Consider the following 23,799-nt stretch of genomic DNA (forward strand, 5'->3'; position numbering starts at 1 on the left):
TAAAAATAAAGGCCTTTTATTTGGTTTCTCGACACCACTCCAGGAACATCTGGACAGCGCAGCCCCGACAGCCTGCAGCCATGCAGGGCCTGGGCTCTGGAGTGCTGGCTACAGTGTCACCTTCTTGTAGGTGACATGAAGATGCTGGGTCAGTGGCTGTGTGGTGGTTGCCATGGACACTGTCTGTTCAAGTTTGCCTTCAGAATTCAGCCTGAATTTTCGGGTAATCTGAGTAGAGAACAAAACAAGATGCCTGTGTTTTATTTACAAAGATCCACTCACCCAGGCCTCAAACCAGCGGGTGATGCTGGGCCCTGAGCCCCACAGGGCACCAAGGTCCTGGTTTCCCACCCCAGGCCTGCGCCCACAGGTGACAGTGGAGCTGGTCACCTCAGGTTGAGATGTCGTGTTCTCTGTCTCCACTCAGCACCTAGCGTGCTTCCCTGCGTGACCTCCACCTTCACCTGCAGCCTGGACTCAAGGCCAAGTGTCCCTGGGAAACCCCAGCCAGCACCTGTGCAGCCACTAGTCCATGAGCATCCCGATGAGGCTGTTTCCACGAGAAAGGAGCCTGCAGTAATCAGGTGTCGGGTCAGAAGGTCCCTGCCCCAATGCTTGCTGACCCGGCAGGAAGCCGTCCATGAAGACACGCGGGCCCTTGTGACACACAGGCCCCAGCCATGCTGCTACTCTGTGCTTCACCAACACTCTTGTAGGGTAGGGTTAGCTGGAGAAATCTACCTACACCTGCAGCCCCAGACCAGCCTAGAACTCAGCCCCGTCTCAGAGTAAAAAGGGCTGGGGTAGGGCCTGGTGGCAGGACACCTGCCTAGCATGCCCCAGTGCCAATCAATCAATCAATCAACAAGGGCACCAGAGAAATACTAGGCATCCAGGACCAAGGCCCAGAGAGAAGAAATCTATAAAAAAAGTCAGTGAAGTAAATGATTTTACCAATGTGATGTGATACAAGAATATTTTAAGAGTTCATTGTTATTTCTACATACTAGCAAAAAAAAATTGGAAAATTTAAAAAAGTCATTTATAACAGCAGCCAAACCCAGAAAATCCTTAGTGATAAATTCTACAAAAGATGTATGATACCAATACATTGCACAGGGTCGTGAAATCTGGGACAGGAGAGACCTAGACCTGTCAGAGTGCAGTGCCACGACGTCCCTGGCCTCATGATGGGTCTATGGACCATCTCCTCTCGCTGCAGGCCTCTGTGTCCACGGGTGACAGCCCCACAGGGCTGGAGGCTGCAGCTGCCCCTTCTGCTCTGCTGTTGGGGGCACACACCACACACCACAGCACGACCAGACTGACCACAGACTGCACCGAGGGCTCAGGTGCCCCCTTGCACATCCAGCTGGAAACTCCAGTGAACAAATGCTCCTTTAGAAACTAACAAGCTGGTTCTAACTGGGTCCCAGAAGAGTCAGATGAATTTTGGAAAAATGGAAATGCTGGACCACGAGTATTAGTTAATTTAACAGAAAGCACAGGGTCCACCCAGCGTGGTGTTAGGAGGAAGACAAGTGGAGTCCAGTGTCTACCCTGCACACGGACAGACTCACAAACCTCGAGTAGAAGGCAGTCTGGAGCCGGGGGGCTGATGGGGGAACCTGGCCACCCCACAGGATAGACCTCAAGCCAAAGGAAAGGCCAAGAAGCCTCCTGAGGAGCGAGAGCTGTAAATCTCTCCAGCTTTTCTTAAGTAAAACACTAACTACAAAACAAAGAACTGACAACAGCACTAAAACGTTCTGTCCTTTCAAAAGCACTATTTAAGAAGGGGAGGGAAAGGCGCAGGAGTGGAGCACAGACCCAGAAGACCCTGAGAGCAGCAAGGTGCCGCTGGCCTGGCGCAGCAGAGGGCAGCAAGCACAGTGCCACCTTGACTCAAAATGCGGTATGATATGCACAGGTGGACAGACAGAATGAGACCCTCATAGGAAACCAGAGAGGGCTGGGGCAGGGCTGGGTAGAAGAGTACCCAGGTTCCAACCCCAGCACCAAGACCATGGCCAGTCGGGTGCGGTGGCCACACCTGTGATCCCAGCAGCTCAGGAGGCTGGGGCGGGAGGATTGTAAATTTGAGGCCAGCCTCAGCAACTTAGCGAGGCCCTAAGCAACTTAGCAAGATCCTGTCTCTAAATAAAAATTAAAAAGGGCTGGTGTGTGTGTCAGCGGTTAAATACCCCCGAGTTCAATCCCCAGCACATACACACACACAAAAATAAAATAAAATAAAAAGACCCAAAAGGTAGGCACCAGCACTAGCCCCACAGAACTTGTACACACCCCCCATCCCTTCTTTCCCAGCCTCCAGATGCACCCAGAGACAAGCACCCACACAAGCACTGCAGAGGAGCAGTGCAGCCCGCAGGCCATGCTCCCCAGGGACCCCACACTTTGTTTCCACTGGTCCCACTGGGGAAAGAGCAGACACACACAGGTGGGCACTGTCTGGGCACTTGCCAGCCTTCCAGCATGGGACATGTCCTACTCGGGACCCTATGGATGTCTGAGGAACAGACAGACTTCCTGTGAGGGCCTCGTTTTTCTGTCTGTCCAACAGCATGTAACATCCCGCTCACAACAGTGGATCGTATGTGACTGAGTGCACGAGCACAGATTATCAAACAGCCAAAAGATGTATTCCACCAAGAAAATGGGGCAGGTGACAGGGTCCAGTGATGGACAGAAGGTGGCAGGGCAGTGTGGGAGGCCCGTCAACGCAGCGGGGTCAGGGACTCCGAGGGAGGGTCTAGGTTCCAGTGGGCGGCCTCCAGGAAGCAGAGCATGTTAGTAGAGAGACTGCTTCAGTAAGACACCAACACAGAATCTAGGAGGGAAAAGACTGGCAACTTGAATCAGATAAAATTAAAAATTTGTTCTCAAAAGCAAGTTTAAAAAACAAAAGCGATTCCGTCTGAAGAGGTACTGGTGACTGACAGAGGCAGGGTCGCCCCAAGGAGAGCTCCTGCTGGACACTGGGAAGAGTGGCTCTGGGTCCTGGGTCCTCTGGATCCTGGGTCCTCTCTGAACCTCAGGGGGCAACGGGCAGCCCTGCTCTGGCCAGGCTGTGGCCAGGCCTGACAGGCTGCAGCACAAGGAGTCAGACAGCAGGACGGCACCAATGAGGGGGTGGCCAGACCTGGGGAGCAGTGCCCACAGGTGGCCTCCAGAGGCTGGGCTCCTTGGGATCTGCAGAGGGCACCAGGAGGCACCACCCAACCTCCTGGACCGAGGTGACAGCTGGGAACATGCAGCCCAGGAAGAGGAAGGCCCTACTCCTACCACCAACAGCACGACCCCGGACTGCCCATCAAGACAGACGGACCAACAGAAAGCTGCCTGCCCTGGACACACCTGGAGGACGTCAGGCTGAGTGAGAGAAGCCAGAACCAAGAACATGGCCCCATCTCTGGAAGCACTCAGAACTGGCCAGTCTGGAGCACCGACGAGCGTCTACAAGGGCCAGGGAGGTGGGGACCTGAGGGAGCCAGTTGGGGGCACAGGGTTTCTTTGGGATGTGAACATGCTGTAAAATCAACTGGTGATGGTTTCACAACTCTGGGTACACTGAGAATCACAGAACTGTACTCTCTAAGGGACTGACTGCTGCAGTATGTGGAGAGCAGGGCATCAGTGCCTCAGAGCACCAGAGCACAAGGCCATCAGGAGGAGATGCCCAGCCCTGAACCCGGCAGCTGGGCTGGCTTCCAGCAGCAGGACAGTCTCCTTCTTAGGAGCCCATGCAGAACCTCTTTCCTCCTGGCGTCTGCACTGACACACACACACCAGGAGGGTGCTGTGGGACCAGCCCCAAGAGCCCTGGGTGTGCAGCCTGCAGCGTTCCACGCTGGCCTCACTCTTACAGGGACTGGGGTGTGTTCTGTCGGAGAGTTGGTGCCTGTTTCCTCCAGACCGACCTGCCCCTGTCCCTTTCCTGCCTTCCCTGTGTCCCTTCTGTTGGGGATGAGGGTGCCTTGGCTTCCGGTGCTACTCTGCTCAGTCCTACTCGTGAATCTGGCTGGGGGTGGTCTTGGGACCCCCGCAACACATCATGCATCTGAAGAAACCTCAGAGGGGAAGTGCAGAATCAAAACAAAACAAAACATTATAAAGCAACTTGGGAGGAACAGAAGAATGGAGAAAGAAGAAAACTAAGACCACAACCAGCACCTCAGTGAGAAAGAAGCAAGGGTAGAGGCAGCGCCCGCAGCCCCAGCTAGTAGGGAGGCGGCGGCAGGAGGAGCATCCCAGGCAAGAGTTCAAGACCAGCTGGGGCAGCACAGTGAGACCCCACCTCAAAAACAAATGTTCTCAGAGGGAGCCCGGAGAAGCTGCAGAGCCCACGGACGGAATCAGAGCAGTAGGTTTAAAAAGAACACACGGGGACAGAAGGCAGCCGACCAGCAAAACTCCAGCTGCAGCACCACAGCTGGGGACAAGGAACGCTCCCTGAGAGCAGAGCAAAAGGACCAGGACAGAGAAAGCAGAGAGCGACAGAGACCCCTCGGGAGGCGCTGCCACCCTGCAGCACCAGGCATGGCACTCTGACACGCAGAATCGGGCTTAGACAATTGGCAGACGGTGGGGCTGACTTGGGAAAAGCACATAACAGAGCAGACTCAAGGGCCCTCTTTAGTCTGGGTGTGAGGAAGGAGTCCCTTCTGGCCGCAGCATAGGTGGCCCAGGAAACTAGGGGTGCTCGGACATGAGGTTGAGGAGCACAACCTTCCTGTCCACAGCAGTGTCTGTGAGGTTCACCAGCAGGACATTCACCAGGAGCAGACCACACACCGTCAACACAGACGGCCCCTGAGCTTCAGGAAATACAGTGGGACGGTGGGGCCTGCTGAGCATGTGACTCCTACCACAGGACAAGGCGTAGAGCAGGACAGTGTGGGAGTCCTGCAGCTACCAGGGAGGCTTCAGGATGCAGCAGGGCTCTGGACCCAGCAGGGGACACATGTGCCAGTGGGCTCAGCAAGGCCACTTACCCGCTGCGCATTTGGCTGTGAAGGAATTCCAGGCTGGTGTTGTGGCACATGCCTGTCACCCCAGGGACTGGGACCTGCTGTAACAGCCTGCCAGCCCCCACCAGCCCTCAGGCTAATTTGCATTTCGATGTGATCTTGATGCTTAAGAACAATAAGAAACTTGTGGACAGAGGCGAGTGGGAACCTCCTGCAGACCCGGAGGGGCACAGGAGTCCTGAGCCCCTGCACCAGGTGTCACTGGGAGAGGCTGCATGCCTCTCTGCTCAGTCCCCTTTGGTGTCAGGAAAGGGCGCCAGAAGGGCACCAGAGCACACCCGTCTGGGAGGTCAGGGGTCTGACTGTGCCGGAGCAGTGGGAGACAGGAGAACCTGGCAAGAACCCAGGCCCTGACAAGGAAGGGAACTCAGAGAGGGCTTCAGGGGAGCTTCCGCCACCATCCAGCCAGCCGAGCAGAGCCCTAGGCAAAGCAAAGCGGAGGCCACACACCAGCAGAGCTGCTGCGGCCCCACCTGGGGGAAAGCCCTCTCCCTCAAATGCTGGGTTCAAAAGTGAACAGTGCCGTCACACTCAAAGGGACTGGGACAGCAGCACACAGGAAGAGTGCCCACGAGGAGGGGCAGGCCAACCTCCACCAAAACGCAGAGCACATGTGTCCTCTGACCCAGCAACACAAGGTGATCAGCAGGGGCCAGCAGCCTGGACCACCAACCCCTACACACCAGACAGGAAGGAGTGAGAAGGCACAGAAGGTCGCCTGGGGGAGGCCACCCAGCCCCACACACCACAGACCGCGGGAAAGGCGGGCTCACCTGCTCCACGTGGGGCTCCTTGGCGAAGGAGATCCTGGCGATGGAGTGGGATGCGATGCACAGCTCCTGCCCATTCACCTCACCCTCCTCCACCTCCACGACGCCTGCAGGGGGTGGAGCTCAGCTGCAGCCTCCCCCTTCCAGGAAGCTGGTCTCTGAACCCCCCCACCAGGAGGTTGGCCTCTGAGCCTTTCCCCCACTAGAAGGTTGGCCTCTGAGTCTTCCTCCCCTCACCAGGAGGCTGGCCTCTGAGTCTTCCTCCCCTCACCAGGAGGCTGGCCTCTGAGCCTTTCCCCCACCAGGAGGCTGGCCTCTGAGTCTTCCTCCCCTCACCAGGAGGCTGGCCTCTGAGCCTTTCCCCCACCAGGAGGTTGGCCTCTGAGTCTCCCTCCCCTCACCAGGAGGCTGGCCTCTGAGCCTTTCCCCCACCAGGAGGTTGGCCTCTGAGTCTTCCTCCCCTCACCAGGAGGTTGGCCTCTGAGCCTTTCCCCCACCAGGAGGTTGGCCTCTGAGTCTCCCTCCCCTCACCAGGAGGCTGGCCTCTGAGCCTTTCCCCCACCAGGAGGTTGGCCTCTGAGTCTTCCTCCCCTCACCAGGAGGCTGGCCTCTGAGCCTTTCCCCCACCAGGAGGTTGGCCTCTGAGTCTCCCTCCCCTCACCAGGAGGCTGGCCTCTGAGCCTTTCCCCCACCAGGAGGTTGGCCTCTGAGTCTTCCTCCCCTCACCAGGAGGCTGGCCTCTGAGCCTTCCAGTGCAAGGCCCCTCTGGCCTGCACATGGCCTTCCGGGTTTTGAATGTGTTACGGCATAGGACCAGTGCTTGGGGGGCTGGCTTCTACAGAGGTGCCCTGGACTCAGCCCTCCTACCAGAACCCCCGGCTGGAGCACTGTGTGGTGGACACACCCCTGACTTCCTCAGTTGCCATTCCCACCAATGCCTGGGCAGCTCCGCTCCAGGCTGGGTGCTTCCTGAACACCCAAATTGAGCAGCTTGTGGGCAAGTAGGTAAGGTCAACAGCTATGCAAGCTAAATGAGGGTAATTTCTTCTTCTTTTTTGGTCCTGGAGATTGAATACCACAGCTTAAAACCTAAGTTGCTAAGGCTGGTCTTGAACTTCCGATCCTCCTGCCTCAGGCTCCCGAGTCATGGGGATTTCGGGCATGGGCCAGGACACGTGGCAGTCTTTAAGTAATGGTGTGGCTGGTGAACTACTTCAGAAGGAACTCATGCCTTCAGGAAAGGACCCTGCCACAAACCTGCCTGCTCTTTCGGAGCCTGGCTCCTCAGCTGGCACCTTCAGGCGGCAGCCCACAGGTACACCATGCCTCCACTGTCCCCAAGCAAGGATGCTTGGGAGGCATCTGCGAGCCCTGCCCGCCACACCACTGGCCAGCGAGCTCTGTGGCCCTTGCCCCTGGTCTCGGGGGGTGGGCAGTACCTGTGTTCTGGGCGCTGATGAAGGCCACCTTGTTGGTATCGGGCTTGAGGCGGATAAAGCCACATTCTCTGTGCATGGGTTTGCGCGTGTCAGGGTGGAAGGAGTTGAACCTGGAGGGAAATCGAGATGTCAGGCAGGCACTGGGCTTGCCAGCGCCCACACCCAGATGTGAAGCCACCCCAGAGGGGCCATGGGCCACAGCAGCCAGTCTCACCTGAGATAGAAGTGGCGCTTGGAATCTGCCACCTCTACCATTCTAGGACTTGGCTCTTTCATGTCCACCCCTGGTGCTCTGTTCCCCAAGCCTATTGGTCACCCACCTCCTGCACAGTGCTGCCCAAGCACCCATGGATGCTGGGGGCAGCTCCAGGACCTCCCTCTGTTGAGCTATACCTAGCCCAAGTCCAGTGGTTTGTATGGTAGAGACACAGCAGGCACTGGGCTGGGGCATGGTCCCTAGCCAGTATGTGCCCCTGTAGCAGGCACAGGAGCACAAGGAAGAGGGGTCCATGGCTCCCACGGGGCATGTGCCCACAGCCTGAAAACTATACCTCCCTCTACATCTCCAGGGAATCTGTGTACGACTCTCACAGGTGAACTTCTGACAGGTCAGGGTCAGCAGCTGCACCTTGCTCGGGGCATCTGCTCATAAGAGAGGCATCGTTGAGTCTAGGGGACGTGCACGTCTAGCACTGTGTTCACACGAGATCCCATCCCATTGTTCTTTCATGCTAGTACAAAGTGGACTCTCCAGCCCTCTGGCTGCAGGCCACAGTTTAAAGAGACTAATGACATGTGGGAGACCAACCTCGCCCGTGGTTGAGTCACACTCCCCGGCTGGGTGCTGAGGCGCTCAGTTGCAGAAATGTGGCAGAGCTTTCCCCACCCTTCTTGGGTTTGAGGGATGGTGTCTCATGCATGGGTGTCTTGCTAGAGCCCCATGGGTGGAGCTAGGCTCACCTGTTCCTTTGTAATATCACCCCTTGCCCGTGTTTGGGATAGAATGTTCCATGGAAGTGCCTGGTGTGTGTCCCCTTCTCTTACTGTGCCATTGCGTGTGGCCTACCCAGGTGTCAGTCAACCTGCTGACAGTGGACATCATGAAGATACTCAGCCCCCTGAAACCTGACCCCTGGCCTCATCTGAATAGCTTCTCCTCAATAAAAGGGGTCAGCATGTGCTCTCTCTCTCTTCCTGGAGACCTTAAGGTCAGAGGAGCCGTCACAGTGACCCCCCAAAAAAAGGTCTTTGTGTCTCTTGTGGGGTTTTACACAGCCTAGTTAGCCCAGTTACCTGAAGTGACCCAGGAGTGTCTTAGTCACGAACGGAACCCAGCAATGACACTGGTCTGCATTATCTGTATCACCCCAAATCCCACTGTCCCCTGGTCTGTCCACCCTATGTGAATGGCTGGGGAGGGCTGCCCTGGAAGGTGTGTCCTCCCTATGCCCCACCCCCCATCCCTCTGCTTCTTGGTCACCCACCTCCTGCACAGTGCTGCCCAAGCACCCATGGATGCTGGGGGCAGCTCCAGGACCTCCCTCTGTTGAGCTAACCTAGCTCCAGGGGACCTTTCCTTATGAATACTGCCTCACCGCGGCCCAGGAGAAGGCCATTTGTGGACTTGCCCTCCTCTAAGTGCCATTGGGTCTTCTGGTCACAGCGAGGCAAGGCTGACGCAGACACCCCTTCTGGTTCTCAGATACCCCTCTGGTTCACAGGCCCTGTCTGCTCAATCTAGAACTTCACATCTGGGCACAGATGGTGCCTGTGTCCAGCGGCCTAGGAGGCCGAGGTAGGACGATCCCTAAGCCCGGTGTGACCTTCTAAATCCCTCCAAGACTGGAGGTGTTACACAGATACAAGTGGAGCTCCTAAAATCTGAAACTCAAAACGACACAACGTCAGGGCTCAGGAGTGCTTAACTGTGGAGCACTCCAGATTTCTATTTCAAGATTAGCATGTGCCACCGGAAGTCTGTGCACACGTCCCTCATCTAACACTAGGCAACTGGAACAGGTCTGGTCCTGAGCACCTTAGAAGAGGCCCAGCGCGCCAGGCTGACTCACTGCCACTGCCACTGTCACCAGATAGCAGAGGCAGGAGGAGGTGCACAGCTCCCTCCTCATTTCTGAGACCATGGGAGCACTCTGCCCCAGAACAGAAGTGTTCTCCAGTGAGTGTGTCGGAGACACAGCTGGGGACCGCAGAGGCTCTCTGCTCTCCTGCAGGCAGAGACTCTGAGAACCACAGTACTAACAGATTCTTCGATCCTTAACTAGCTCATGGGTAAATATGAAGGAAAGCCACGCCCCTTTTCTCAGCAATACTGGGGTGACTAACTTCCACACGGGAATTCAGCTTGAAATCAGATTTAAACAAGCTCTTGCTCCATGCTTGGTTGGTTAACAAGCCTACGATTCTGTGGTCTGCCTCACATCTTTATATAAGTGATGGGACCAGAGAGACCCTCCCGCCACTCCTGCCTCGGCCACCAGGTTCCGGAAGCCAAGAGGCTACCAGGTTCCTGCTGTACCTTCCTGCTGGTGTCTCTGTTTTGGATCAGCCCAGACTCAGGAGCCTATAGTGGAGGACTTACGAGAAGTTCAACATGGGCTGGCCCACATGGGAGATGTGCACCTCTTCCAGGTACTGGAAGGGCTGCAGGGTGGGAAAGGTCCCAGCTCCGGGAGGGTCAGACAGCCAGGTCCCCAGCATCCAAGACAGCGGCTCCACCACTGGGTTCATCTTGGGAGGCTCTGAGGACAGAAGAACAGCAGAGTGATACACAAGGTGTGTGACGTACACCTTGCTGGGCTTATAGGGAAAATGCACACATTGTCAAGAGCATGGCTCAGACAGGCACAGCTGAGCACCAGCACATGTCATGTGCAAGACCCATGGTCAGAACCTCTCGGGTGACCACAGAAAACAGAACCCAGAGGAGCCTGGGTGTCCAGGGCAGGGCCAGAGGCCCCCCAGGTTCCCAACCAGGGTGGATAGCAGCTCCCACACGGGATCAAGGACCTGGAGATGGAGAACAGGGGTGAGGCCAGGCAGGGCCAGGTAAAAAGTACAGGGGTGTGGGGCTGGAAGGTGAGCTGACTAGCTTATGGAGCAGGCTCTAGGTCTTCCCCATTGTGCATCATCAAGCAGCACCTTAGCTGGGCTGAGAGGCTTGGGGGTGGGCAGAGGTGGGGTGGTGGTGGTGGGGACAGAGTGGCTTCGAGTGACCCAAGGTCAGCTGGGTGAAGTGCCTCTATGTCCCCTACCTCTCACTGCCTGTTGGGGCTGCCTCCAGTGAGCCAGGACACTTTTCCCCAGTGTGGACCCTGCCTTCCCAGGGCCTGTGCTTGACGGCTGGAACATGACACCAGGGAGCAGCAGAGGTGTGGGGGGCTGGGCTGATCCCACCCACCTACAGCCAAGGCAAGCACCCGTGAGGCCCCCAGGCCAGCCCCACCAGGAGCCTTGAGTGGATAGACTCAGGACCCCCGGAGGTCAGAGCAACAGTGATTGACAGCCTAGACGTGTGACACAGAGTGACCCTGAGGGTTCTGGCCGGAGCCCCTGGACAATGAGCTGCCATCGTGAATGCCAGAGATACAGACCGAGGACAGGCTGCAGGCCCAGCGCTTCAACCAGCCTCCGAGGCGCCTGGGCCTGGTGTTCAGGCGCACAGCCGTGGCTTTGAAGAAGCTCAATCCAGAGTTTCTCAGGCTGAGCACTGAGATGGAATGTCCTCCTCACACCTCAGGCCTTCCAGGCTCTGGCCCATGAGTGCCACCACATGGGGTGACCGTCAGAGCCGCTGTCACAGCCCACCCTGCCTCTGCACCAAGCAGGGCCCACTTCACGAGACCCTGTTCTGGACAGGCTGATGTCAAAGCCCTGCCTGTGGCTCTCACCAGCTGACCTGGCCCTGGGCTAGAGCCCAGGCAGGGGCGGGTTCAGGCCTGGCCAACTCGCAGGGGAATGGATGGGGCTGGTCTGCCTGTGAATCTGACCTGCTGCTCCTCGAGTGGTGATCTGCAGCCTCAACCCTCAACACACCTGAGCCTTCCAGGGAGGGAAGCACAGGTGCCCTGCTGTGGCCTTCTGCAGAGGTCAGCATGAGCTAGCAGCAACCATGTCCAGAGTCAGGGCTGGAGCACAGCGTGCCTGCCCTCAGAGGGAAAGTCCTGCACGTTCCTGACTGCTAAGGAAGTACCTGTCCAGCCCTGCTCACACACTTGACCCTGGCACACGAAAGCCGGTCCTGTGGACCAGCAGACCAGGGCCTGGGATGAGCCACAGCTGCCCCCTGGTGGGGAAATGCTTAGTGGCAGCAATAGAGCTGGATGCTACTCAGGAGGCAGGACTGGGGCCACTGGCCTGGAGGGACTACACCACTCACTAATGGGACATCTGAACCCACGCTTTGGGGGGCACAACTCTGCCCTCCCCAGACCCAGAAGCCACCCTCTCCCCAAGCAAGAAACCCACCCAGCTGCCCTCATTTCAGCCCCTCCAGAGAGGGCACACTCACACCTGACCCACCACTAGCAACAGGATACCTCTACCAGCAGGCACTGCAGCTGATCCGAGGAGGCCCGAAGGAGGCCTGTTCTTAAAGCCTGGAGGGCAGTCCTCAAAGACAGGGTGAGGGAGACAGAGAGCATGAGATGCACACTGGCTTTTGAAAACAGAGAGTGGGCAGGCGGCTGGGGAGCAGCCCTTGTGGCCCTCCAGGCTGCCTAGAAGAGAGGCCAGGGAGGCTCCATACCTGCTGAGGTGCAAGGCAAGCCACTGGCCACAGACACAGAGCTGTCCTGGGCCCTCGGAGCAATGGGTGTGCCACCCCTGGTTTGTCTATTCACATTCTGAGATGGGGTCTTGCTAAGTTTCCCCAGTTGGCCTCAGCCTCCAGAATCACCACAGGTGTACACGCCAAATCTGGCTCACAGTGAAGAAAGACCATTCACCCTAAGTGCAAGAACTCAGGGAAGAAAACTCAGGCAAGCCACAGGCTAGGAGAAGACAGGGAAGGAGGAGGAAAACCAACACGGACACCACCTATGCCGGTCACGGGACAGCACCCAGGAGAATTCAGAAACAGAGGGCAAGCTGGCCCACAGTGGAGTGCAGAGCAGCGGCCCTGCTCTTAGGCACAGGACAGAAGAACAAGAACCACATTTCCTCACCACAGCCAGGAGCAAGTACTCATCACAGCACAGGCAACTGTCTTCCTGCCTGACAAGAGGTGAGTGGACACGGTGAGCAGACCACACAGCCAGGCCACAGCAAGGAGTAAGATGTTGGGCAAGCAACCAGACCGAGCACACTCTGCACTGGCTGAGCTACACTGTGGGGGCTTGGTGGGGCTTCTCCACACAGAAGACCCAAGGTGGACCCAGCCATGCTGAGAGGCAGAGGCCACAGACCTAATGGTCCAACAGGGTGGCAGATGCCACGCACAGGCACCAGAAAGGTGTGGTCCACGGAGACATGCTCAATGCAAGACACATACTGGTGCGGGACAAGAGCCAGAAGAAGAGCCCCTGCACCCAGGGCCTGGACCACGGACAGTCACCTGTGGAAGGTAGGACTTACAGCAGACAGCTGAAATCAGTCTCCCATCTCTGCTAAAGGGCCACTGGGCGTCCAGGGCGTCCAGGGCCCAAGGGCCCAGGAACCAGGTGCCAGTGCCATCCCAGACCGAGGCCAGGTACTGCTCCCATCTTCTGATTTGGGGATAAAACATTTCTAAAAATACTTCCATACTAAAACAGAGTTCCTGCTGTGGTGTGGACCACACACCCTTATCCCCGACTCTCCTGTTCATGAGCCCAAGGAGCTTGGTCTCACGACACAGGCAGGTGAGGTGGGCCTGGAGCCCCACAGTCAGGGCCAGTGGTGCCCACTGGCTGCAGTGTGGCCCCATGTCAGATGCTGCCCCTCCCCACCTTCCTCCCTGGTGGGTAAGAAAGCTGGTGGTCACCCCAAATCCCGTGTCCTGACCAGTGGCTCCTGAGGATCCAGAGAAGCCTGCACTGCCCCGGTCATGTCTGAGAGGGTGGGTTGAGCCGTGGAGGTACACAGGCAGTGGGTTCCAGGCAACAGCAGGCCCGTGCCCACCCTCACCCGCCCGTGCCTAGGGGTGCTGGCCCTGGAGGGAGGCGTTAGGTTACCAGCACTGTTATCCATCCAGCTGTTACCTATCCAACTGAGCAAGTGTGACAGATCCCGGCACTTGCCAGGGGACACCTGTGAAAACCTGGCAGCGGCAGCTGGGGAGAACACTCAGTCCGGAGGATCTCAGCTGGGATTCTGTGCCTTGTGCCCCTAGAGGCAGACCTGTCTATAACACTCTGGCCTAGAAGGGAAAAGAGCCCAGGAGTTTCTGCTGCAGCCCTCCTAAGTGCTAGGCAAAAGCTCACAAGAGGACTCGGCATACACATGAGGTACCCTGGGAGACGAAGAGACGCAGGGTGGAGGGTAGTGGGCCTGGGAGGGAGGGGAACTGTGTGACACGGCCTGGGAATCTTGGGGGCATGGCGAGGCCTTAGCTGGGCAGGGCTCTCAGAAGCCAGGCTTCCCAGGCCCATAAGCTGCTTGGTGCCCAGCCAATCCACGGGGCTGGTGGAGTGAGGCAGGGCAGTGTCCTGCCCCCTGGGTGAGAGCAGGGTTGCATTCTGTCCCTTCTGAGCTCTGTGACATCGGGTGGCCAGGTCTGAATGAGACCTTCTCAGATAGGGGCTGTGCCTGGGGGCTCAGGTGGGGAGAAAACTGGAGGGGAGAGGTGGGAAGCTGCAGGTTAGAAGCCTAGGGCCAGCAGGACAGAATCACCAGAGCAAGGGGAACACTTGTACTGCGCCGTGATTAGGGAGGCTCCCAGAGGCAGGCAGTAGGAATGTGACAGTGGCTGCCTGCACAGGACTGGCAGCAGGAACAGGTGGGCCAGCTCAGGGGAGACACAGGGCAAGGTGCATATAGGGGGCATTGGCTGGAGACCCATGGCTGGAGCACCTGGACGTGGTTGATGGACAAGGCAGGCAGGTAAGGCCTGCCTGTGTGTCTGCTGAAGTCCAGAAGGCACAGGCGCTGCCCAGGGCTCTGAGGGTCGCAGTGGGACACTGCAGACCACGCCTCACCTTCATCGCCCTCCTAGCCTCTGCTCGTAATGGCCTTGATGTGGACACCAATAGAAGGCTGGGTGGGGACAGTCACACCTTGCCAGACAGTACTCTGGACACCTGGGGCCTGGGTCCTTGGTCCCCTACCCACCCCTCACTTCCTGTGTCCTGGCCACTGCCTCTCAGCCTTGTTCTCAATGAAGCCTGGGGTTGGTGGTGAGGACACTGGAGCCTGAAACTGTCAAACTGTATGCTCAAGAGTTGTGAGCACAATCAGACTTCGTTAGAAAAATAAAGTTTAAAATGAAACAGAAGTTGGGGCTGAGGCTGTAGTTCAGTGGTAAAGTGCTTGCCTCGCATGTGTGAGGCACTGGGTTCAATCCTCAACACCACATAAAAATAAATAAAGATACTCTGTGTTCATCTACAACTAAATAGATATTTTTTAAAAAATGAAACAAAAGCAAAATGAATGAGACCTAACGGATTTGCAACTTTCAACTCCTCAAATAAATCAGGCAGGCTTTTCTATGCATATTTTTCTGATCTCATTTTTCTTTTATTAAAATCTAACCAAAATGCAAAAATAAAAATTTTAAATTTTGTACAAGAAATTTAAACTTTCATTTCCTAGCCCAAGACATTGAAAGCAGGCTTACCCATTCCCAAGTTTTTAAAACTCCAGCACACCAGCAAGGTTCCTCAAGGTTGTTTTCTGCCAGCTACCAGGAAATGTCTGCACCTGGCTGTGGAGGCGCTGCGGGAAGTGGGTGCTAGGTCCAGGAGCATTCTGGGAACTGTAGTTCACTCAGAAGATCACTTCTCACAGGAAGTGATGCACACAGGGCTGCAGAGCTGGAAGGAGCTTTGCAGGACAGGTCAGAGATTAGGTGTGCCTTGTAGAGGAGGAAACTGGCCCCTCTGCCACCACCACTGGCCACAGCCAAGGGAGCTACCACGAGCCAGGCACATTACAGCCCCCCCACCCGTCCTTCGCCCATCCTGCTGGTGGGACAGCACAGACAAGCCCTGGGCCTAGGGCAGAATCCTTCCTGGGGGTCCACTTCATATCACTCTGTGCTGGCGACCAGGTTGTCTCCCACTGTCACACAGGAAAATGGCACCGATGGCACAGTATGTCATGGAGGAAGATGCTGAGGCTTCTGGCCAGCAGGGGCTGGACCAGGGAGAGGGGCTACCTTGCCATGGCACCCAGGAGCTAGGGGCTCTTTCCAAATGCTACCAAGGCCCTGGCTTTACCACCCATGAAATGGAGGGGCACACACAGATACAGAGAAAACCAGAATCCACGCGGGAAAACAGAGCAAGTGTTTCTATAGCATTAAACAACACAAAAGGGTGGACGTAATTATTATATGTGACCATCTAGTTAGTCAAAAGACTCAAGAACAATTAGAATTATAAGAGAATCTGCTACAGTGACTAAGTTCTACATTAAGCAGCCTTTTCATATATTATCAACAGCCAGACTAAAACCAATGGTGGGGGAGCTTCCAGTCTCAACTCCAGCAAGTAGTGCGTTCAACACACCCCATCTAACAAGAAAAACAAAAAAGGGACAAACACCGAAACAACCTCCTGTGGGCTCACACGGAGGGAACAGAAATGGCCCCTAAACACGGAGCACCAGGGGAGGGGCCACAGACGGCCCCTAGACATGGAGAACCAGAGGGGGGGCCACAGACGGCCCCTAGACATGGAGAACCAGGGGAGGGGCCACAGACGGCCCCTAGACATGGAGAACCAGGGGAGGGGCCACAGACGGCCCCTAGACACGGAGAACCAGAGGGGGGGCCACAGACGGCCCCTAGACATGGAGAACCAGAGGGGGGGCCACAGACGGCCCCTAGACATGGAGAACCAGAGGGGGGGCCACAGACGGCCCCTAGACATGGAGAACCAGAGGGGGGGCCACAGACGGCCCCTAAACATGGAGAACCAGGGGAGGGGATACCAACAGCCTCTAGACATGGAGAACCAGAGGAGGGGCCACAGACGGCCCCTAGACATGGAGAACCAGAGGGAGGGGCCACAGACGGCCCCTAGACATGGAGAACCAGGGGAGGGGATACCAACAGCCTCTAGACATGTAGAACCAGAGGAGGGGCCACAGATGGGCCCTAGTGCAGGGGCCCCATGGTGGCAGTGGTGGGGGAGACTGAGTGCCTGCATTCAGGGGGGCTCTCCTGGGGCCGCAAGCTGGCACCTGCCTCTGCAGGGCTCTGTCTCCAGCAAGCCTCATCTCAGGTCTCTGGCTGGGTGCTGCAGTCTTCAGACTGAGTCTGTGAAGCTGCGTCCAGCGTGCTCTGTGCTATGCGAGAGAGCACACAGCCATATAGGAGACGCCCAGAGGGTCCCAAGAATAAAGATGCTGCCGCAGAAAGGACTGCCCTCGGTGGTTCCTCAGGGCCGAGGGGGGTCACCAGAAAGCTCGCCAACTGAAGGGCAGAGGAACATGGGGCACTACACAATCAGTCCAAGTCAGAGCACCAGCAAGCCCTGGGACAGTACCCAGAGCGCCTCACAAGAGCAGTGGGAATACCAGAAAGAGCAGGAAGGAGCGCCAGAAGCACAGGGAGGAGCAATGGCTGAGGATCTCCTCAAACCAGCCGCAGACAGCAGACCGCAGAGGCAGGGGAGGCAGAGAACACTGAGCACACTGGAAACCAGAACACCCCACAGAGCACAGCACACTCTGACTACAAAAGCCCAGGGACAAGGAAGGCTGTGAAAGGAGCCAGAGGGAAGGCCTCACCCATGGAGCAAAAGCTTAGGGACAGAGCAACTTCCCAGGGCTGGAGGGGGCTCAGAGCCAGAAGGAGCAGTGTGCGGCCTGCTCGGAAACCTGTGGGGGAGGGAGGGCAGGTGGGTGCTCTCCTCTCCTGCTGACACCAAGCTCGACTCACAGGGAGGCAGGGACATGGGCTTCTGTCACAGGCCGCGCTCCACTCTCCAACACCACAGTGCTAGGAAAAGTGGCCTCATGGCGAATGTGAAGCACAAACTCCAGGAGGGCCGCCAGAAGCCAGACTGGTGTGCTAACAAGTGAGGAGGAGCAGGGGGCGAGCTGGGGGAGGCCCACGCTGACCCAGCAGCTCCGGCAACTGCTCCAAGGGGGAGTGGCCCAAGCACACCAGCTGAGAGAGACACCATCAAAAAACAAGAGCACAGGGGCTGGGGCGTGGCTCAGCGGTAGAGCTGAGTTCAATCCTCAGCATAAATTGATAAAATAAAGGTATGTGTCCAACTACAACTGAAAAATGAATATTTTAAATAAAAGCAGAGCACAAAAGGAAAAAAACTAAAACCTAAAAAAAAAAAGGATAGGCATCAGAGCAGATTTAAAAATAAAATCCAATTATGTGCTATCCATAAGAAGCCTACCACCAATAGAGACACATGAAAAAGAGAAAGGTTTACATGCTAATGCAACCAGAGAAAGCAATTAATGCAGAAAAGACCACGGGTCCGCAAAGTCCTAGGGACCATGTACCCCCTGCTCCCAGGCACTCACAGAAAGAACAGGCCTGTTGGGATGGGTTCACCCTCACTCTTCTCAAGTTCACGGGGGCATTCACCAAGAGAGCCACATTCCAGGCCTAAGACACACCTAAACCTATGTAAAAGCCGGAATCGTAGACCGTGTGCTCTTGACGTGATGGAATGGAACTGGACATCTGGACCACGGAAGGCAAACATGGGGGAGGATGCAGCATGTCCTGGCCCTCCCCACCTCCAGTGCTGGCCAGTATAGCAGCTCTCTGGACCGTTAGGGTCTGTACAGGACCTCACTGTGTGGGCACTACTGATTCATCACTGGCCAACAGTGGTTAGCTTATTCTGTAGCCCACACCCAGGGCAGGGGGCAACAGGGCTTTCAGCTCCCACCCTCTAGTGACCATTACCACCCCCAGGAGTAGCCTTAGAAGCACAACTGAGGTGTGGTTGAAAGGGCTTCTGAAAAATAACAAAAGACACTCCTTTCAGCCACACTCAGGAGATGCGGAATCTTAAGAGCACTGTGCCAGGAGTCAGGCAAGACCAAACTCTCAGTTCTCAAGTCATGGCACCACAGCGCTTGGCGTGAGGATGGGGGAGCTTTCCTGCCAAGACTGGGCGCTGGGCAAGTCTGCTCCCTCTCACCACGGCTCACCACCACCCCGAAGGCCTCGCTGGTGCCACAGGAGCAAAAACAGAAATAAAGACATATGGTTTACGAAGGAAAAAACAGAACTGTCTGTGGACAATATGAATGCAGAAAAAGCTCAAGAATCCACAAAAAATTCCTGGAACTAATAGGAACTTTAGCAAGGCTGCAGAATATGCAGTTTACATACAAAAAATTGTTTGCTTTTCTGTATACTAGTAATAAGCAATTGGATCTTGAAACTAAAACACAACAAAATTAATATTTGCACCCAAAGTGGAAATATTTAGGTATAAATCTCACGAAATATGTATATATTTTGTTAAAAACTACAAAACTAATAAAAATGATGTTATATAAGAGCCTAATAGTGGAAGTATCTCATGTTCATGAACTGAAAGACTCCACATGTTAAGATGTCAGTCGACTTGATCTACGGACTCAACAGATAAAACCAAAGCCCTAGGAAACCGCTTTCTAGATGGTACAGACTGACACGACAGGTAGAGGGAAAGGCAGGACACCTGGGGCAGCCCACAGTGCAGTGAAGAACGAGGTGGGCAGCTGCCCCACCGCAAGGCTCCCGGGAGGCTTCAGGAATCAGCCCAGCATGGAACTGGCCAAGGAACACAGATCATCGCCTCTAGGTTCAGACCCCAGTAACTCCCAAAAATAAGTAAATAAATTCACAAACCAGAAGAATAGAAAAATAAATTTAAAAAAAATTAAACAATAAAAGGCAGACCCAAATTCCAACATAATAGTAATCACAACTGCAAGGGATTACTCAATAAAAATGATGATTCTCAGACTGGATTTTTAAAAAGCTATCAAATAAAATGATAGGAAAAGACTGAAAATAAGGAGACAGGTAAGACTTCAAACATAACAGAGGGTTTTTCTGTGTTGCTAAGTTAGGAAAATATAGGCATCTAACAACAAGGTCCTTAAACCTAAAGCAGAACTTGGCAGAGGCACAGGAAGAAAGGGCACCTCCAGAACCCCAGGAAAAGGCTGACCCCTCTGCAGAAACCCACAGACTGAGTGCCTGACAGGAAGCCTGCAGAGAACAATGCAACCAGCTGGTGGAGACGTGCATTCCAAGATCAGACCCCGTCTTCAGCACAAAACCCCCAAAGATTTAAAAAATCAGATTGCTTTAAGAGACCACATCATGAAAACTTAAGCAATAAAATTAATAATTCCAAAAGATTAGCTGCAGCATGTACTGGAAACAAGTTCAGGAGCCCTGGAAACTCTCACCCCACCAGCATGGGGCAGGAAAGCGCTTTCCACATGCACGCCACAGGGAAAGGACACTATCCTTAACATATAAAACATTATACCTTGAAGTCTACTTTGAAAGTACGTAAAACTAAAACAAAGTGAAAACAAACAGCCAATAAATACATGAAAACACAGGGAGAAACCTATTGTGCAATGGCAAAGAATGTAAGATGGAAGAGTACAGACCAAGTTTTTTAATACTAACAGAGACCAGAATTGGGAGGTAGGTGAACTAGGGAATTCTCAGCACTTCTTAGCCCATATTTCTGTAGTGTTTTAATTTTTACAGAACAGACTGTATCGTACTTGAATAGATGTTTCAACACTGGATAGATGTTTAAAGAAATGATTATGGGTGTTCAAAATGATTTAGCCTCAAGGACATTCAGAAAACAGTAATGGAAGGGTGTCCTGCATTTCTCTGAGAGTTTACTCACTCTGCTTTATCTCTGTGAGATTCTAACTTGCCTGGAACTTGGCTCTGGGAGCATGGACAGGGAGCAGACTTCTGGGGTCCACCAGAGGCCCACTGTGCAGTGGGGTGCAGGCTGACCTTCAGTGAACTGCCCACACTTCCACACACCCAGGAACAAGTGAGGTCAGCTATCTAATCTGAGTCCCCTGTCCACAAAGTGTGGCTACTATCAGGTCCCATCCCAGACCCAGGGAGTAGGTGACCCAGCCCTGCTGCAGGAAAACCACATCAGGGGGAGGGAGGGGACTCACGCTCGGTACTGACCGCGGCTGGGGGGCAGCAGGCCGCTCAGGTAGGGGAAGCTCGCTCTCCTGAGCTGGTCCAGCTTCTCTCGCAGCTTGCGCACCTGGCTGTCGGAACGGCTGACCCTCTGCCGCAGGCTCTTGAGCTCGCCATTCTTCTTCTCCACCTGCTCCCGCAGGCAGCACACCTGGCTCTTGCTCTGACGGGCAGAGAAGCAGTAGGAGTGCAGCGAGTCGATGAGCTTGCAGGCCCCCGATGCAGACAAGATGACCTCGTTGATGGACATGGGGCTGGCATCGCTCTGCTGGCTCTGCACGGCCTCCGCAGCTGGCTTCGGGGTGACATCGGTGGGCGGGGCAGAGGGGCTCTGGGAAGGCTTCTGTGGCGTGGCAGTGAGTGAGGACCTCGGAGGGCTTTGGGCCACACTCTTGTCCGGCCCCAGGCTACTCCCGCTGCAACTGGGCTCCACGTCTCTCTTCAGCCTCTTTCGGTCAATGGGCTCTCGGGGAACAGAAGGCCTCTCTCGAGTGTGTTTGGAGGAGAAACTGTAGGAATGCAGTGAGCCAATGAACCTGCAGGCCCCAGACCCTGGGGGAGTGAAATCTTCTGCGGACACCCCGCTCCGGTCTGCCCCGCCACCCTCGGCCCAGGTGGCGCCAGCATTCTGGCCCCTGGCTTCCTCCGCACATGCTCCTTCTTCTCCCTGGCTGCCTGCCCTGGTGGCCGATGGTCCATCTCCTGGGGTCTTCCCCAGACACTGCTGGGCCTGCTCCTGGATGCTGGGATCTGGGGGGGTCCTGGGTGTGGCCTCACCCTGCAGAGTGGCTCGCTTCAGCTTGCGGGGCTCTGGCTGGGCCATCAGGGTTCCACCAGAGGAGGGAGAGGTGCTCACGGCCCCTCTCCCGGCGGCTGTGCTCCCACGGCCCCTCATGGCCCCCGAGGCCTTGCTGGCGTCCTTTCTCCGAGTCCGGCCATGGCCTGCAGCCCCCCTCTTCTTCTCAGTCAGGTGGAAGATGGAGGGCACTGCTGTGGGCTTGAGCAGGCGGTGCTGGTCCTCCAGCCTTTTGGAGAAGCTGTCTTTGGTGAAATGTTCACTACAGAGGAACGAATACTTAGTGGGGGTCCAGTTTTCCCTCTGAACAGCTTTTAACCACTGGATCAGGCGTTTTGAGTCCTTTAGGGGGAACCTGCGGGATAAATGATAAAAGTACTCATAAATAATTAAATGTCTCCCCCCCAAATTACCAATTATAAAATCAAAACAAGTGTTTTGCAAACATGGAAACCTGCACTGACTTCATCTGCTTAAGAAATACTCCATGGGCTGGGGCTGGGGCTCAGTGGTAGAGCACTCGCCTTGCATGTGTGAGGCACTGGGTTCAATCCTCAGCTGCACATGAAAAAATAAAAGTATTGTGTCCATCTACAACTAAAAAAGAATAACTCCTCTACAGACTTAAAGGAGCTGGGCATGGTGGCACTCACCTATAATCCCAGACACTTGACAGGCTGAGGCAGGAGATCATGAGTTCGAAGCAGCCTCAGCAACTTAGCAAGGCCCTAAGCAACTTAGACCCTGTCTCAAAATAAAAAAATAAAAAGGGCTGGGCATGTGGCTCTATGGTTAAATGCCCCTGGTTAACTTAAGGAACACTGTGTACTTACAAGTTGCTACTAGAATAAGATAGGGAAAGCTCAACAGTCTACTCTTTGGGAGCCCACAGTCTATAGGGCAGAGAGGAAAAATTCATTGCTCCTCACAGGCTGTGACAGATGCCCTATGGGCACACAGGAAGCTCCAGCAATAAAGTACCAGGACAACTGGAAGTAGCTCTAGAAGCTGACCACTGACCAACCCTGCTGGTGTGCCTAGAAGGTAGACTATAGGCACTTAAATCAGGGAGGCTGATTCCTCTATTGAGAAGCCAGGCAATGTTGGCTGCAGATATAGGGGCACAAGGCCAAAGAGTGAGCCTGGCATGGTGACTGCCCCAGCATGGACCCAGCTCTAGAGCAAGACTCAAAGGCTATATTTCTGTGCACTTCCACCAGCCAGGTGAGCGTAAGGATGTAATGAGTGAAATGAGCCGGTCACAGGACAAGTACTGCCTGTACTCACGATCCATGCTACAGATCCATGCAGACACCAAGACACACACAGCGGTACTGAGAGTACCCAAATTCCCAGAGCGGGCAGGTGGGAGGAGAAATGGGGAGTTAGCCTTTACGCAGTTTTAGCTTGATGGTGGAGATGACCGCATACAGTGTCACCGTATTTAGTGCCACTTAGAGGAACACTTAAAAATGGTTAGGATAGTAAACATTTTGTGCATCATGCCATAACTTTTAAAAATCAGAAAAAGAAAAATAAGGCAAGCTGTCCTGGGAGATGCCGGAAGGGACGGTATTAGAGCTCCTACATCTGCTAACCGAGACCCTCGACCACCACTTCATCGTGGCGCAGAGGCGCCCGCACGACACCTCTCTGGGCTCCGTCCACCTGGGGTCCTCCAACCCACCTGAGGCTGCTGTGGGCCAGGACGGGCCGCAGGAAGGTGCGGACGTCGGGGCCACGTGACCTCCTAACCCCTCTCGGCGGAGGCCCGTGGGCCCGGCCCGCTGCGCCTCAGGCCGTTACGACCGCCCGCCGCCCGCTCGCCGGCTCGGCTCGGCCTGCGCCGCCAACTTCTGGGGCACGTGCTCCGACGCGGACGGGTCCGGGGTCGCCGGTCTCCCCGGCCCGCGGCGGCTGCGAGCCTGGCGCCGCCGCCTCCCACCCCGCCCGGGCTGCACCCGCCGAGCCAGTCCCCGAGGGTCGCGCAGGTCCCGGGCGCCGCGGCCGGGTGCCGCGAGGGCCTGCGGCGCGGAGCGGGACGCGGGCTGTAGACGCCGCGCGGCCTCGGCGGCCCTCGGCTCGCGGCGCCGGCCCAGGGACGGCGGCCGGGCCAAGGTCATGCGGTACCGCGCCCGCCGCCCGTCCTCCCGCGCCCGCCGCGCGGCCTCAGTTTCCCCGCGGGCCGGGCCGGGCCGGGGGCGTGGCGGGCCGAGCGGCGGGCCGCGTACCTGTGGAAGGAGACGGCGCGCTTTTCGCCCTTGCCCTGCCGGTTGGAGCAGTTCACGGCCGCGCAGCAGATCACCATCGCGGGCTCGGCCCAGGGCGCCGCCAGGCTCCGGCCTCGCCGCCCGCCGCCCGGCCCGCCCCGAGGGAGTGCGGCGACACGGCCGGGACGTGGGCCGGCCGCGCCGTACGG

General features: G+C 56.0%; 1 protein-coding gene across 4 annotated transcripts; it reads right to left on the bottom strand.

The window, feature by feature from the left end:
- Window positions 1–23,777, bottom strand: Thap4 (THAP domain containing 4). 4 transcript variants are annotated; one of them, XM_026381988.2, is made up of 6 exons: window positions 23,612–23,777; window positions 20,570–21,735; window positions 9,860–10,019; window positions 7,261–7,370; window positions 5,825–5,928; window positions 1–228 (listed from the first exon to the last, which is right to left on the bottom strand). In XM_026381988.2, exons 1-6 carry the CDS (start codon window positions 23,686–23,688, stop codon window positions 109–111), a joined length of 1,737 nt encoding a protein of 578 aa, XP_026237773.1. In that variant the 5' UTR covers window positions 23,689–23,777; the 3' UTR covers window positions 1–108. The 4 variants fall into 4 exon arrangements, with proteins under 4 accessions (XP_026237773.1, XP_026237775.1, XP_026237777.1 ...); XM_026381990.2 differs by lacking the exon at window positions 23,612–23,777 and adding an exon at window positions 23,068–23,167; XM_026381992.2 differs by lacking the exons at window positions 20,570–21,735; window positions 23,612–23,777 and adding an exon at window positions 15,035–15,140.
- Window positions 23,778–23,799: the final 22 nt, after the last annotated feature.

Source organism: Urocitellus parryii, chromosome 1 (assembly GCF_045843805.1).
Source record: "Urocitellus parryii isolate mUroPar1 chromosome 1, mUroPar1.hap1, whole genome shotgun sequence".
NCBI lineage: Eukaryota > Metazoa > Chordata > Mammalia > Rodentia > Sciuridae > Urocitellus > Urocitellus parryii.